Source organism: Aplysia californica, unplaced genomic scaffold, assembly GCF_000002075.1.
Source record: "Aplysia californica isolate F4 #8 unplaced genomic scaffold, AplCal3.0 scaffold00062, whole genome shotgun sequence".
Classification (NCBI taxonomy): Eukaryota; Metazoa; Mollusca; class Gastropoda; order Aplysiida; family Aplysiidae; genus Aplysia; species Aplysia californica.
Genome location: NW_004797332.1, coordinates 1,459,752 through 1,474,957, shown reverse-complemented (window position 1 = coordinate 1,474,957; position 15,206 = coordinate 1,459,752). Strand labels below are relative to the sequence as shown.

Here is a 15,206-nt window from a genome sequence, read left to right as displayed (position 1 = left end):
CGTGGTGTGATGTGGGGTGGCGTGGCTTGGTGTGGTGTGATGTGGGGTGGCGTGGCGTTATGTGGCGTGATGTGGGGTGGCATGGCGTTATGTGGCGTGGTGTGGTATTTCCAAGCGAGGCATAAAACAACACTGCCCGGGTGGTCGCATCCCCACTGCCCACCAAAATGACCAAATCGCCCACTAGTGGTCGGTATTGCTCAGGTTGGCAAGAACAGAACTTCATCCAAGGGGAGTACGAAACATCAACGTTTGAATAAGACAAGCAACAGTCATCGCTTAAAAAGCTCAGATTTTGAAAAACAATTGCTGCACCACTCGCTCTCTTTGACTGGTTATGTAGACATATAAATGGTCACTTTTAAGGACAAGCGGGCTAACCTAGATTTGTGGGGTTTCCAGAAATCTTGACCTACACCAAAAGTGGGCATTGCCCTACCTGTAGGAGAAGTTTGGTTTCATTGGTGTGTATATTTGTCTGGTAATAGAGAAAACTCTCCTTGTGTTTTAAAGAAACTGAAAAAGGATCCAAAAGCTTTATCTTCGATTTTCCAAAACAGCATTTTTTCGGGATAGCCCCCTTGTGCTTAAAAGCGACCAAGTATGATTATAATGACGGACAGTTGTACTCTTGTAGGACAGTATTCACAGAGTCTTACCTCATGAGCCTGTCTGGCCACTGGGATGTCCACCACTCTCTCCTGCAGCAGAATGTCGGTCCGATGTAGCCAGCCGGAGACACGTTGCAGTAACGCCCTGTACTCGGCACGCTCCGCCTTCAGGTGCACAAGCTCCTCCTCTTTCTCCTTCAGCGCCGCCCTCAACTCTTCTTCAAGACCGTGTAACTCCACCAGCTTGTCCGCCATGTCGGACGGGAGTTCCCTTCCCTGGTCGGCGTACTTCTCACGCCTGGACTGCTCCGACAGACTGGTTTGCTGCACGTGCGAGTTGAAGTCTTGCTCATATACCTGATGGAAAGAACGGTTAAATAATATATATCTGAAAGACAGGGTCTAAATTAACGAATTTCTCATAAACAACAGAAATGCAGGTGAAAAAGATAAGAAGGGTGAGATATAAGGACGATAGATGTTTGATAGGAAGGAGGGAGCAAACCACTTACAAAAACAGCAGCAGCAGTATCATCATCATCATCATCATCATCATCATCATCATCACCATCATCATCATCATCATCATCATCATCATCATCATCATCATCATCAGCAGCAGCAGCAGCAGCAGCAGCAGCAGCAGCAGCAGCAGCAACAACAACAACAACAACAACAACAATACTGAAAACTATCTTAGTAACAGACTTGGTTCAATCCCTGAGCACATTGTGTCACGCGGAGTGACCTACTTAGAACATTCCTTATTATTAGCTTTTATACCTGTTTGAAAATTTATATAAACCCTCCAAACATTTCCACGCAGTCCAACCACGGATTTCTTCAAATTCGTCAAGATCATGTCAAGAATGTAGCCCCACATTAGCGAGTGCACACACATTACACACTCATAGCATAGACAACTCTACTCGCCTTCAGGACAGCAATACATGCATAGAATGATACAAATAAACGTCATTATTGGCCACATCGTGACATCTGACACAAACTGTGTGGGTGTAGGCCCTATGCCGATTCACAGAGCAATTTGGATAATGAAACAGTATTTGTGGGATCACGACGAAAGGATATTATTTGAGATAATAAATCTAAGCGTTCGTATCTTTGTTGAGAAGATATTTTTCGGCACCCTAACCACACGTTTGAAGGTGACCACTAATTTTCCCTCAAAATAAGAAGACAGCTATAATAGGCGGTGTGTCCTAGAACAAACCCCAAATTTTACAATAATCGAAAGCATATTTTAAAAAATTCAAAAACATTTCAACGCCCTGGATAATCACGATGAGAAGTAGATAATATTATCACCACAAATCACAAAGGCCACAAAACAATCACTCGTCGCTTCTACATAGACAAAGTCCAACACACTTCACTTCCACAGGAAACACATCTAAAACGTATAAAACTTTGGCCATGTTCATGCCATTCACCTAACAAGTGATGGTTGTATTAATCACGAAATACCACAGTGGGAGCTGAAAAAGATGCGAAACTGTGCACTTCACAGGTATGCTGTTTGATGTTTTAAAAAAATCGCAGTCATATACTTGTGTGCAAAAGCGGGAATCTGGAGTATTTGATGGACAAGCATCGACTATTTCAAACTAGAGTTTTGTCTGTATGTAAACATGGGCGTCAGTAAAGAGAGGAATGATGAGTCGTCAGGTAAATGAAAGCCCGACAGGTAGGTTTGGGATAATGGTTACGATAAAAACGGCACAATGATGAGTTTTTACCAATGATCGGATTGTTTATTTAAGTTAAAAAAAAAAGTAAAACAGAAGTACACAACCCCCCCCCTCCCCCAATCACATTTCCCCTTTTCTCCAAGGTATCATTACCAGTTGGAAAAACCAAGGTAACAAACAAAAATGACAGACAGGCTAAAGGAGAAAGCAGTAACACTAACAAACCACCCACAATCAGACCACTGCATAGTATATGCGAGAGAAATAAGAACAGATTGGAAAGTGCTATGTTAGGGGCACATAATATTCAATACTAGTTGGGTTTGTAGCTTAATTCAGTTGGTACAAAAAATTGGCTAGAGGACGACTGTGGCCTTTTTCTGCACCGCTGGTTACGGCGACCCATGAAGCGACAGAACAAACATATCGGGGAGAAAATAAAACCCCCAGAAGGACTCATTAAAACACGGCAAAGTACACACTTATGTTTAAATATGGGGACAAAATACATATATCCTAAAAATGATTAATTAAAACACCGTAACATACACAATTTTTAATAACGGGAACGTTCCCCCTATATTTTCTAGATCCTCTGACAGTATGAAGAGACTTACAGAGATTGCACAGTGTGGCTTGCACTATTAATTTTGGTCCTAGTATGAGGTTCACGGCACTTGCATACAAATAGGTCATATAAGTGCAGAAGATTAGAGGCGTCACTTGAGAGTATCATACATAGGAAAGAAGGGGGAGACATAAGGGCGAAGATGTTTGATAGGAGAGAATGAGACAAATCACACATCACAGCACCCGCTAACCACAAAGTTGTTGGTAGTAAAAGCCCCCCGGTCAAACAGAGCATAATTGTTTGGTATGTGTGTATGGATTCTTTTTCAGATAACAATAACTACGTGACCTCGCTTGACCTGGTGTGTGCAGACGGCAGAGCACGTACACGAAAATGAGGACAGGGTGTTACCATTCCGATACTGATATAATTTAATCTAGTACCTCTCAACCTTTTAAAGGCTAGCACTCACTTTTGCCACCTTTAAGAGGCTAACATTTTCTTACCACCCACCTAAAGTGCTTCTAAGTAGGACATTGAATAATGCAACAAGCCGGATGGTTTCTACAGCCCAACAAAATTACCAAATCATCGTCCAGGTTGGCAGGTACTGATTTAATCTTTGGTCTATTATATTATTTTACATCTATTCTTCACCTAGGGCATAGGAGTCTTTGCTTGGTGAAACAAGTGAGTTGATAGAATACCTAAAAGGTAAGCTTAAACTTATGAATTTTGTTATTTAAGAACTGTTTTGCGTTCAAAGAGTCAGAGTTGATCTTTTGACATCTCAGTATAAGTATGGTAGATGTTCTTATGTTCGTAAGTACACCCATATATATATATATATATATATATATATATATATATATATATATATATATATATATATATATATATATATATTTATGGACCTGACGATGTGAAATTATGAGGAATAATAGAAAGTATTTTTAAAAAGCCAACACCTCACGAGGTTGAGTGAGTGGCCATAAAAAAACTGAACCTTTATATGACACGATTTTACGTTGCTCTCTCTCTCTCTCTCTCTCTCTCTCTCTCTCTCTCTCTCTCTCTCTCTCTCTCTCTCTCTCTCTCTCTCTCTCTGTTTTTCTCTCTTTCTCTAATATCTCTGTCTCTCCTCTCTTTCTTTATGCGTCTCATATCATTCCCTCCTCTTTCACATGCACGATATACAAACACACACACACTAATGTATCCACATAATATGCACATACACACAGACACCCACAACAATATACCCATAAACACACACACACACACACACACACACACACACACACACACACACACACACACACACACACACACACACACACACACACACACACACACACACACACAACCTAAAAACCCACAAACCCACCTTCAGCCGACTGAGCCCATCCGTGGATTCCCCGGCTCCCCCGTCACTGTCCAGCCCCCTCACAGTGACCAGAGTCTCCTGCATCCACTTCACTGACCGCTCCAGCTCGGACAGGAACCCATCTCTATCATCCACCTCGTCCTGAACACTGGCCGTCTCCTCCTTCACTCTTTCCACCAGTCTGAAGATAAAAGATAAAAACAGATACTTTGCTGGAAGAGTGAAGAGTATACATGTGAAGCTGTGAGTAGACGAGACAGACTTTGATGGATTATGAGGTGAAACTGTTATGATTAAGACATGAAACATTGTGGAGACAGACGTGAAGTTGTGAGGAATAATGAGTAATTAGACATGACGATGTGAGGAATAAGACTTGAATAAGATGTAAAATTATGAGGAATAATAGAAAATTAACAATAAAAAGAATTCATTTTTAGGTGCAGTTGTAAGGAATAAGATGTGAAACTATGAGGAATAAGATGTGAAACTATGAGGAATAAAATGTGAAACTATGAGGAATAAAATGTGAAACTATGAGGAATAAGATGTGAAACTATGAGGAATAAAATGTGAAACTATGAGGAATAAGATGTGAAACTATGAGGAATAAGACGTGAAGTTGTGAGGAATAAAACGCAAAATTATGAGGAATAAGACATAAAACTATGAGGCATGAGACATGAGGAAAAAGACGTAAAGTTGTGAGGAATAAGACATAGAATTATGAGGAATAAGACGTGAAACTATGAGGAATGAGACATGAGGAATAAGATGTACAACTATGAGGAATAAGACGTAAAACTAGGACGTGAAGTTGTGTGAAGTAAGACATTTATCGAGTTGCTGTGAGGAATGAGACGTTAAGCTGTGAGAAGACGGACGCACCTCTCGTATTTCTCCACCAGAACCATGAAGTGTTCCTGTGAAGAAATCTTAGCCTCAGCTGTAGGTAGCGCTCTTTGTAGTGTCAGGCTGGAGGACTGGAGCCGGTGGACTTGAGGTTCGATTCTCTCCAGATTCTGAGTCAGCTCCTGAGAACATTAACAAAAGAAATATATATTGTTAGTTAAGAAAAGCATTCTCTGGATCAAGCAAAGAATTACTGGTTGCTTTTGTCCAAAGAGAATAATTCAGTCTCTTACACAATTGAAGTGCAGTGTCGAATGAAAAAGCTTGGAAGCTTGGATGATCTTATTGCATTTTCTGATCCCCAGTGTTACTGGATGGAACATTATAAGAGACATGAAGAGATAACAGAAAGAAATGAGTAATGATTTACTCAGAAATGTACAGATTTCGGATTGGCTGTCATGCCCTCTTAACAGCTATAAATGGTATTTTAAGTAAAAATTGTAAACAACAATTTGTTTCTTTAAACAAAAAAACAAAAGCCTCCCCCCCAAAAAACCCCCCAAAAAACAACAACAGCCCAGGCTTTGTCTGATATCAGACTGATAAGACAACAATTATGTCAAAAACAGACAAAGCTCACCCTTAGGGTGTCCAATTCTCTCCGTAGTTCTTCCTGGGTGGGTTTGCAGGGGGAGATAAGCATAAGTCTTGTCTCCGATTCCTGGACCAGTGTCTGCACTGATGACATCATAGCTGTAATGTCGCCCCATTGGCCCTCAATCTCCTGAAAATGTTTGGAATGTACAAGAATTATCATTTAAATTCTGACTCAGAGAACAGTAAAATACACAACTCTGACAGAAAATCCCCAATGTCTAACTCTCTTTCATTAAAATCACAGATTTTAGCCATATAATAAGCTAGTCGTACGCTCTCAATTCTACCTGTAAAACAGCAGGTCTTGCCAACTGACCAACAATCATAACTGACTCTACATGCTTACAAGCAGTTTTTTAATACAATATAATAGCCATGACCACCTCAGGTGAAAGCAAAAGACCAATATGCATGAAGCAGTAGAGAGAGCACTTTTAGCTCCTGAGGATAAGTAATGAAAGATGGAAAAAGTTAAATTTATTCTATTATAGAATCATTCTCTGCAACATTGACTTGAAAACGAAATCCATCTCCTTTGTACAACAATTGACAGTATAGAAAATTAATAAAAAAAAGAATTGGTCTAAAGGTGAAGCTGTATTTGCAATGGACAATTACCTCAAGGGACACTACCCTAGCCTCAGCTTGGCCTGTTAAGTTATCCCATCTGTGGTTGACCGATGTGATCAGTCTGGAGATGACAGTTCGGCTGTTGAAGTGACCGGTGCGTTCCAGGTCCCTGGCAGTTTCGTTGAGGTCATCCACCAGAGGGCGACTGCTCTCTGCATGTTCCAGGAATGTCTGGTGAGAGATGAAAAAAAATTGACCTTGAGCTTGATTTAGTATTACTCACTTTTGTCAAAATGTGGTATTATTTTTAAAAAAGAAAAAGAAAAGAGAAAGAAAGCTTCAAATACCAATTTTCTCAAATGACACACAACCTAAATTCAGCTTTAGACTCAGATTCGAACCCTGTGCCCCACACCGTAATCTATTGCTGTACTTCTGAACTGATAACATGCCCTTTCAAAGTCAGTGTCTCTGTAACAACATACTTAATTTTTCCATATCTACATTTTGCTTGAGACTATGCAATTTACAAAAATAGAGAGTATCTTGTATTTGAAGTGGACATTCTTCTTTCAAATGTAGATTGTAAAGTATTATTTAAAGAGAGGTATTTCTGGACAATCATTTCTTGTGAATCCAAAAAAGCAAAGGCTGGGAAAGTGCTATAATAATGATAATATATAATGTCTCATGAGTGTTGCTTATCTCGATAACAGCTCAAGGTTACAGATATAACATCAAGTAAGCAGATAAAAAATGGAGTTGTCTTGTACTCTGTTAACCACTTTGAACAAAACACAAAATTTTCTAGTCGGGTAGGACTGGGATCTTAACACTGTAGAGATGTACAAAAGGAAAACACAGACCATTCACCAAACACTTTCTAGGTAAAAAATATAACATAACACAGAATGAAATCTCACCTTGACCAGTTCCAAATGTATCTGGACGGCATCAGGACTGGCATCTGTGTTCTTGTCTACCTCAGCCCATTCTGACTCGAGAGTGTCCAGTCTCCCATTTATTTGAGAAAGATTCTCCTGGGGGAATAATGAATGATCCAGTTGTTTATTATAATTAGGTAAAGCACAATGGACATTCGTTTTTCTGATGCCCCAACCTGCTGACCCTCACGAATAAATTATCTCCTCCCTCTTTCAACTTGTAATAAATATGAAATGAGGGGAATAGGGCATCAACTCCCAGACAAAGCTCTTGCCCTTTTATCAAGACTGATTTGTTAAAATAATTACTTTTTCCCCTTGATTTATTCTTTTATTACTTACATTTGTATAAACATTGAGACAAGTGACACCCTTCTCACACATCCTTTCTACCAGAACTCTTTTCTCTAAATTAAATTCACTATCCTTCATACATCTACTCCTCTTCTTTGTATGTTTCTCTGGAAGCACCTCTAATTTCCGACATTTATACGACCTACTTGTGTTGCAAGTACTGTAAAACTCTAACTAAAACTAAAAGCAGACATAATTCTTCACCAGGAATTTTTTCCACTGCGCTGCCTTGGCCTCCATCATCGTCTGCTTGTTCTGTGAGGCGGTCATGACAGACGCATACTTCTTGTTCATGTGGGCCAACGTCTGCGTCAGGGTGGTGCTGTCGTTGGCGTCCAGGGTGGGCATCATTCTCTCCGACAGGTCAGAGATCTGCTCCATCTCATCCTGACACAAGCTGGCCTCGGTGAAATAGTCCTGTGACGCAGACAAACATATTAAACATAGATAAAAATTCAGCTTTCCAGAGTCATGAAAACTATATTATCATAGTATTATGTAGGTGTCCATCCACTCAATTCACTGGCTTTTATCATTCTCCTTTTGGTGTTCTTTTACCTTTCCCGTCTCCCGGGAGAAGGAGGGGAGGTGGAAGAGTAATGAAATTCCCTTACAGAAAGCAAGACACAGATTTAGAGAAACACAACATGAAGGAAATAAGTCAATTGTACAGTTCAAGTAAAAATTGCAACTGAAAAGTAATTTTGTTTCATACTTATATATCGAACCCCCCCCCCCCCTCATGGTTGTATCCGCACTTAAAATATAGATAGCTGGGGCCATAAATAAACTAATATAACACTAAAAATCTCATGAGCATTGTTCATAAGTGATCAATATATCTTTTCTTTTTAAATGGGGATAGGTGAAAGGGATACAATTTCTAGAAAAAAATCCCAATATATCTACGACATTGTCTTCAAGTCCCAAAAACAGTTACAAGCCTGTTATACACAAGACACTACTGACCGTGTATTCACTGAGGGTGCCCTCCAGCGTGTCATAGTCCAGACCGTCCACCCCAGAGTCCAGCAGCTCCTCCGCCCCTCTCAGCCAATCAGAAATTTGTCGTATGGAGTTCTCAAACTGCTTCCTGTCACTCTGAGCATCACACAAATACTGCTTTTTCTTCTCTGTGGCCTCCTGCAGTTGGAAAAATGGAAGAGGGTTATTTTACACATCATTGGTATTTTCATTCAGGAACAAACACACATCCTGCAACTTCGCGAAATGAGATTAAAAAACCTGGTATCATTACTGTACTGAACTTTCAGTTACTACAAAGCTGTATTCATTTGGCCAAATTTATTAATAGTCACAAGTATGAAAAAAACTATGTTGATAACGTATTTCCCTGTGGGTATGGGTAAAAGTTGACGAAAAGAAACCCAGGTTTGAGCAAAGAGCGTCTCAGGCTGAGCTACTCTCACAAGAAGATGTCTATTTCATCAGAGTTACAGTAGGCCTATTATTTATTCAAACTAGGATTGTTCAGGGGCAAAGCTCACATTTGTTATTCACTGCCATTGCAATGAAATATCTTTTTACAAATTCATATGGCTATTTTCCCTTTCATCGTAAACTTTCATCATTTTAAAAAATTAAATCCTGACATCTCAGACACATGTTAAACTGTCGCCTATTTGTATAAATTATCTAATTAGATGAATCGGCAAGTGTCAGTACCTTATGGAACCAGTTGTTGACCTCATCCCCATCTACAAAATTTAGATTATTCAGAAGACATGTTCCTTTGACCCCCATCTCTCAGGGCCAAGCTAGGCCGAGTTGGATACAGTATCCCAGGAGAAAGAAGGAGATCCCAATAAAATAAAATTCTTTATTTGGGAACCAAACTCTTGTCTCTTGCAAATGAGGTGATGGGTGTATCATTACAACACTGATGATGCTCTTCCTACGGGATTAAATCAGTGCTTGTGAATCTTTTTACAGCCAGCGCCCACTTTTGACACCTCTAAGAGGTTAACATTTTGCACTACCCTACTGCATGTATTTCCAACCGGGGCATTAAATAATATCTGTCACTATCCTGGGGATCCCTACTTTACATTTACTTTTACTTTTTCATCCTCTGTAGCAATTAAGCGTCGAGGGGGGATGCAGTTTTCTGTGGTAGGCTAAGTCTGCAGCTCTTTCAATTGGGATGTCATAGTTTCTCAGGGTTCCTTTGACTCCCTTAATTCATCTTTTGAGTAGCATTCCTCTTCCTTTATAGCCACTGCCTACTGAAATTATCAAGTTGCACACTAGTGGGTGATACTACCCAGGTTGACAAAAACTAGGTTAGGTTTACAAAACCACCAAGCAATGTCTCACCCCGATAGACTCCTCCAGTGTCTTGATCTGTTCCAGTTTCTCTGAGAGGTCAGAGGGCAACGGTTCTTGGATCTCCTCGAAGTGTTGGCATTCCACTGAGGCTTTGTCCTTGGTAGCTGCGAGCCTGGCCTGTGCCTCAGAGACAGTTAGCTGAGAACAAAGGGAAGAGATAAACTGGGTTTGACGGAAAAGAAGAAAGAGGTCAAAACAGTAAAAGGAACAAATCAACTGTGAGTCTTTCCCCTTGATTATGATAAAACCGTCCTGATATCTGTTCACATTTGAATTTTTCTTTCGTAAGTAAACTTTTTTGTATAAGTAGGCCTAAGCTTTACAGTTCTAAAAGGAGCTTAACCAGGCAAAATATCAGCAAAAATACATCACAGCGTTTCTGAGGAACTTATGAAAAAATTCATTTGCATTGTTTTGTGTTGATAGGAGTGTAAAACGTTTACAATGAAAAAAAAAAAAGATTTAACCCCCCCCCCCATCCCCACGCCCAAACTCACACACAAAAAAGATTCCAGATTTTACCTTGTGCTTCTCAATGACGGGTGACACTTTGTTTGCGTCTAGATGTAAAGTCTTACAGGTGGCCAGAACGTCCTCCTTCTCCTCAAACCAGGCCACCAGCTCGGAGAGAGCCACCTCAAAGCCTTCCCTGTCTCGCTGGATTGTCTCACACTGTCCTATCTGAGTCTTTATGGTTTCTTTCAACTCTTTCACCTAATATAAAACAATTGAATTAATTTTAAAAAATGGGCTTGCCACATCGTGTGGGTGAAAGATAACAGAAGGACTAAAATATGCACTGGATGGAGACCAAGAACAGGAAAATGATTAAGAAGAAGATCAGAAAGAAGGCGGTAAGATGACATGAAAGAACTGACAGGAACAACATTGATGTGGAGAACAACAGATAGAGCAGAAGGGAGGTAATTGCGGGAGGGCTACAATAAAAAAACACATTTTCAATGGTGCTTTATGATGCATGGAACATGTAAGAAAAGGATTTTGATGTTTAGAAAATGAGTAAACTACATGAATATTATCATGTTCTACCCAGATGAGCACTTAATTTCAAAATATTCTATGTGCTATGATAAAATTACAAACTATATCTATTGAGGCGAGTAGTTATCAGTTGAACTTAAATAAGATGTTGATATCAGTGGCCAGTAAGATGACCTAATTCATTCTTACTATAAGCAACAATGTCCACATTCCTTTTAAAGTTTATTATCAAGGAAAGCGGGAATACAACAATGTCAGTGACTTCAGGAAGGACACACACCTTAGCACTCAGCTGCTGAACCCTGTCTGTAACAGCTGCAAGGTCATCCTCTGTCCCCTGTTGGCCGATTTGTTGACCTCTGTCCAGCGCAACTGTAAGCTCAGGTTCCACTTCTTGCAATTGTTCTAAAAGACTCTGCAACATCAAAGAGGCAATGAAAATATATATTTAAGCATATTACACTGTTTTTTAATTAATTAAGACCTTGCTCTTAAGAAGCTTGAAAAATACATGAACCATCTTCTTTCACAGTAACGATATTCACCCACATCAATTACGCATCCCCGTGCTATTTTCTCGCTGTTATGGGCGTACAAAAGTACAATGATCAACACCAAAATGCCAAAGTTTTTTTATGAAAGGAGTCACTATCTAGGTGTCCATTTATGCTGGTCACAGGATTTGGTCTCTTTACTAGAATATCTTAATTTCTACTAAAACTGAGATAATCTCAAGCTGGCATGAAAATCAAATTGAAATAGGTCAAAATTAGGGGAAATTGGAATCATAAAAAGATCGAGGCTTGCTCTTTCACAAATAGATTGGATATGAATTGGACGAAAGATAAGAAAAATCTCACTCATTAAGTTTGGAATCTTAATAAACTAAAGTTATTACAATACAATCTTTGAAACAGTTTTATGATTACAAAGATTAATAAAAGACAAAAGTACAAAATCCTGTCATACACTGTCACTTCTCTGCATATAAGAACATACAGACAGACGTACACAAAAATCCACTTACTCAATCTGTACAACACACAAACACACACATACACACACACAACACACACACAAACATACAAACACACACAAACACTGAGGATTCTGACCTTATATTTCTCAAGTCGCTCAGCCACAGACAAGCCCTGCTCTTTGATGTCACTAAGCTCCTCCTCACACTCCTTCACACACAGTTCTTGTGCACACATGTGTTCCTCAAAGTTCCGGCGCCCCGCGATCGCCGCTGTACACACTGCCTGTCGTTGCTGTGTCTGATCTGTGAGCAAATCGTACGCATCTGATAGACGCACAATGTTGTCTGCCTCAGTGTGTTGGCCATCCTTTCGTAACTGCTCCACACAGTTGTTCAGCTCTGACATGGTTGGCTGGAAACCACGCAGCTTTTCTTCAATGCTCTGGGTGAAAAAGTTGAGAGGGGAGTTTAAAAGTTGACCAAAGAACCCCTGACTTTCGGGAATGGTAAGACGATTAACTCAAGATGTTAAAGTGAAAAGGCTACCTAAAGCAATAAAGACCTGCAGTTTGGTGTTATAATTTGATCCCCCCTCATTGAGTGTAGCAGCATTTTGTCATATGACTTAACCATTAAAGCAAAGTATAGCTATGCTCAATAAGAAGGAATATATTTGTGTAAACTAAGTAAGGGAATAACTTTGACAGAAAAGAAAACATTAAAATTCTTACTATAACCAATAGCATATATCAAGAGCACTTGACACTTCCAATAATAGCTTAAAAGTCAACTCTTCCATCAAATAAAAAAGTAAACTCTCACTCTCGGTCTAACAGGCTAAACAAATGAAATGCACCTCAAAAACTTTGAGTAGGAGCTCCGCATCCTGAACTTGGTGACCTATGAGACTGCTTGTCTGGCGTAGTTCATCTTGCATAGACTTGATCCACTGGTCAGCAGCGGTCATCTGTTCTTGGACCTGACCACGTGACTTTATGGCCATTTCCAGGGAGTTGAGTCGTTCCTGAACCTGCTCAGAGGCTCTGGACAAAAGGAAACACAATAATGAGTAAGAGAGGAGTGGGGAAACTACGTCCCACAGGCCACATGTAACCTACAATCAATTTCAGTCCAGCCAACCCAGTAATTAATAATAAATACTACGTCTCATGGAGAGTTGATTATCAATAAAATCAGAACCTATCTTTTTTAATATCAAAATCAATGTTATAATATAGTTTTTGGCCCAGCTGAAAGCAACAGAATAATATTTTATCTCATAAAATGTCCTTGACTGACACATCATGCGATAGTCTTAATTTTAGTGTCACTATAAAGAGCTTGGATATTTCAACTGATTTCACCCAATTTTCTTCAGCATTGATCAGTGAGATATTCGGAATACTTTAAATAAGGGAAAGAATGAACAAATGGTTGACTAACTGAATGAATGAGTGAATGAATGAATGAATGGATGAATGAATGAATGAATGAATGAATCAATCAATCAATGAAGGGACAAAAAGATTACCTCTTATACAAAGTGTCCAATGCATCCAGTTGTTCTTGTAGCACAGGTTTGTCTGGTTCACACAGAGAAGGAAAATAACTCTTCCCCAATTTTTTGGTCTGGGTCAGCAAAGACTCAAACACCTGAGCAGTGTTGTTCAGGTTCTGAAAGGAATCGAAATAGAGTATAACAATAATAAATTAAGCTACACCACAAAATTAAACACTAGGATCAATTACGACAAACAGGAAAAAAGAACAACAATGGAAACTGCAAAGACAATACCTACAACAACAACAGCAGCAATGAAAAAGGCAACAAGTTGAGATTACATCAAACCACCAGCACATCCAAGACCAAAGTAAAAAAATAACAACACAAAAGAGCAACAGATGAAAACAATATTCGTATAGATACAAAACACAAGAAAAAATACAGTCGAAGGAGAAAAGTGGTCATCTTAGACAGGTAGTCCTTTCAGATAGTATCATTATAATATACAAAAAAAATGTAAAGAGGGAAGTGGGAAGAGGTCATCTACTGACACATCCCTGTCATTTTCCTCACCATATCATTGTTACGTTGTTTGACCATGGTACAAAAAAAAGGTAAAGCAGGTTCAACTGCATTTACCCCCCCCCCCCCCGAAAAACCCCCCAACTAAAAGTGATCAAAAATAGCGGTTCCTCACCTTGTACACTTTATGCTGCTCTTCCAGCACATCCAGAGAGCACTCCACAGGCACAGGCGTTTCACACTGTACCCCCGTCTCTCTACACCAGCGCTCGATTTTCTGATAGTCTCCCTCAAACTTTCTCCGCGAGTCGGCACAGTCCCTCAAGTTGTTCTGATGTTGTTTGAACAGGCTCAGTAGTTCTTCATGCTGCTGGCTCAGACCTGTAGACGTATGGGGTAAGGAACATGACAGGTTAGTGAGTGAATGACTTAGAGATGTATGGATAAGGAATTTGACAGGTAAGAGAATGAATGAATGAATGAATGAAAGAATGAACGAATGAATGAGTTATTGAGTGATTAAATGAGTGAGTGATTGAAAGAATGACTGAATGAATGAATGAATGAATGAATGAAAGATGAATGGGTAAATCAATAAATAGATGAATGAATTAATGAATGAGTGAATGAATACATGATTGAATGAATGAATATACACTAATCAATGAAGGAACAAAGAGACTACCTCTTGTACAAAGTGTCCTATGCATACAATGGTCAATACAGAAGAAAGTGCTGGGAAAGAGCAAGACACACAGAGAGATACAATGGTGGGAGAGTAAAGAAGTATGACCTAAAAGGAGCACCCTCCATCCACCCACTAGGAATCTAGTGACAATCTGAGTTTACAACAAGCATTCAGGCTAAATAATAATATATTTGCAGATTCTTTGCCAGAACTGATATTCAAACACAAATTACTTTGGAACTTAGAAGATGGAGACACCACGGCACCTTTTTCCATCTCTGTGATTATCATCTACTCTCTCTGACATACCTTGCATCGTGTTCTCCACTTCCTCCTTCACATCATCATCATTGTTCTCTTCTGTCAATTCCACAGTCTTGACCTTTAGCTCGTTGATTCTCTCAGCCTGGCCCTGAATCTTGGCCACAGCAGACTGAAAAAAATATGAAATAATGCCGAAAGAAGGATGAGCGTTTTGTGGAAGAACATGACCCCCCCCCC

At 39.6% G+C, this 15,206-nt stretch overlaps 1 protein-coding gene across 1 annotated transcript in view; it reads right to left on the bottom strand.

Moving 5' to 3' along the window:
- LOC101864208 (nesprin-1) overlaps positions 1–15,206 on the bottom strand; it is a gene marked incomplete in the record, with an annotated part of 244,542 nt that overhangs the window by 139,309 nt on the left and 90,027 nt on the right. The window contains 16 exon segments of the mRNA XM_005093370.3: positions 660–968; positions 4,282–4,462; positions 5,170–5,315; positions 5,777–5,920; positions 6,412–6,594; positions 7,287–7,403; positions 7,866–8,078; positions 8,631–8,804; positions 9,999–10,148; positions 10,533–10,724; positions 11,293–11,427; positions 12,128–12,433; positions 12,848–13,034; positions 13,523–13,665; positions 14,193–14,398; positions 15,015–15,138. Of these exon segments, the coding sequence (XP_005093427.3) occupies positions 660–968; positions 4,282–4,462; positions 5,170–5,315; positions 5,777–5,920; positions 6,412–6,594; positions 7,287–7,403; positions 7,866–8,078; positions 8,631–8,804; positions 9,999–10,148; positions 10,533–10,724; positions 11,293–11,427; positions 12,128–12,433; positions 12,848–13,034; positions 13,523–13,665; positions 14,193–14,398; positions 15,015–15,138 (2,910 nt within the window).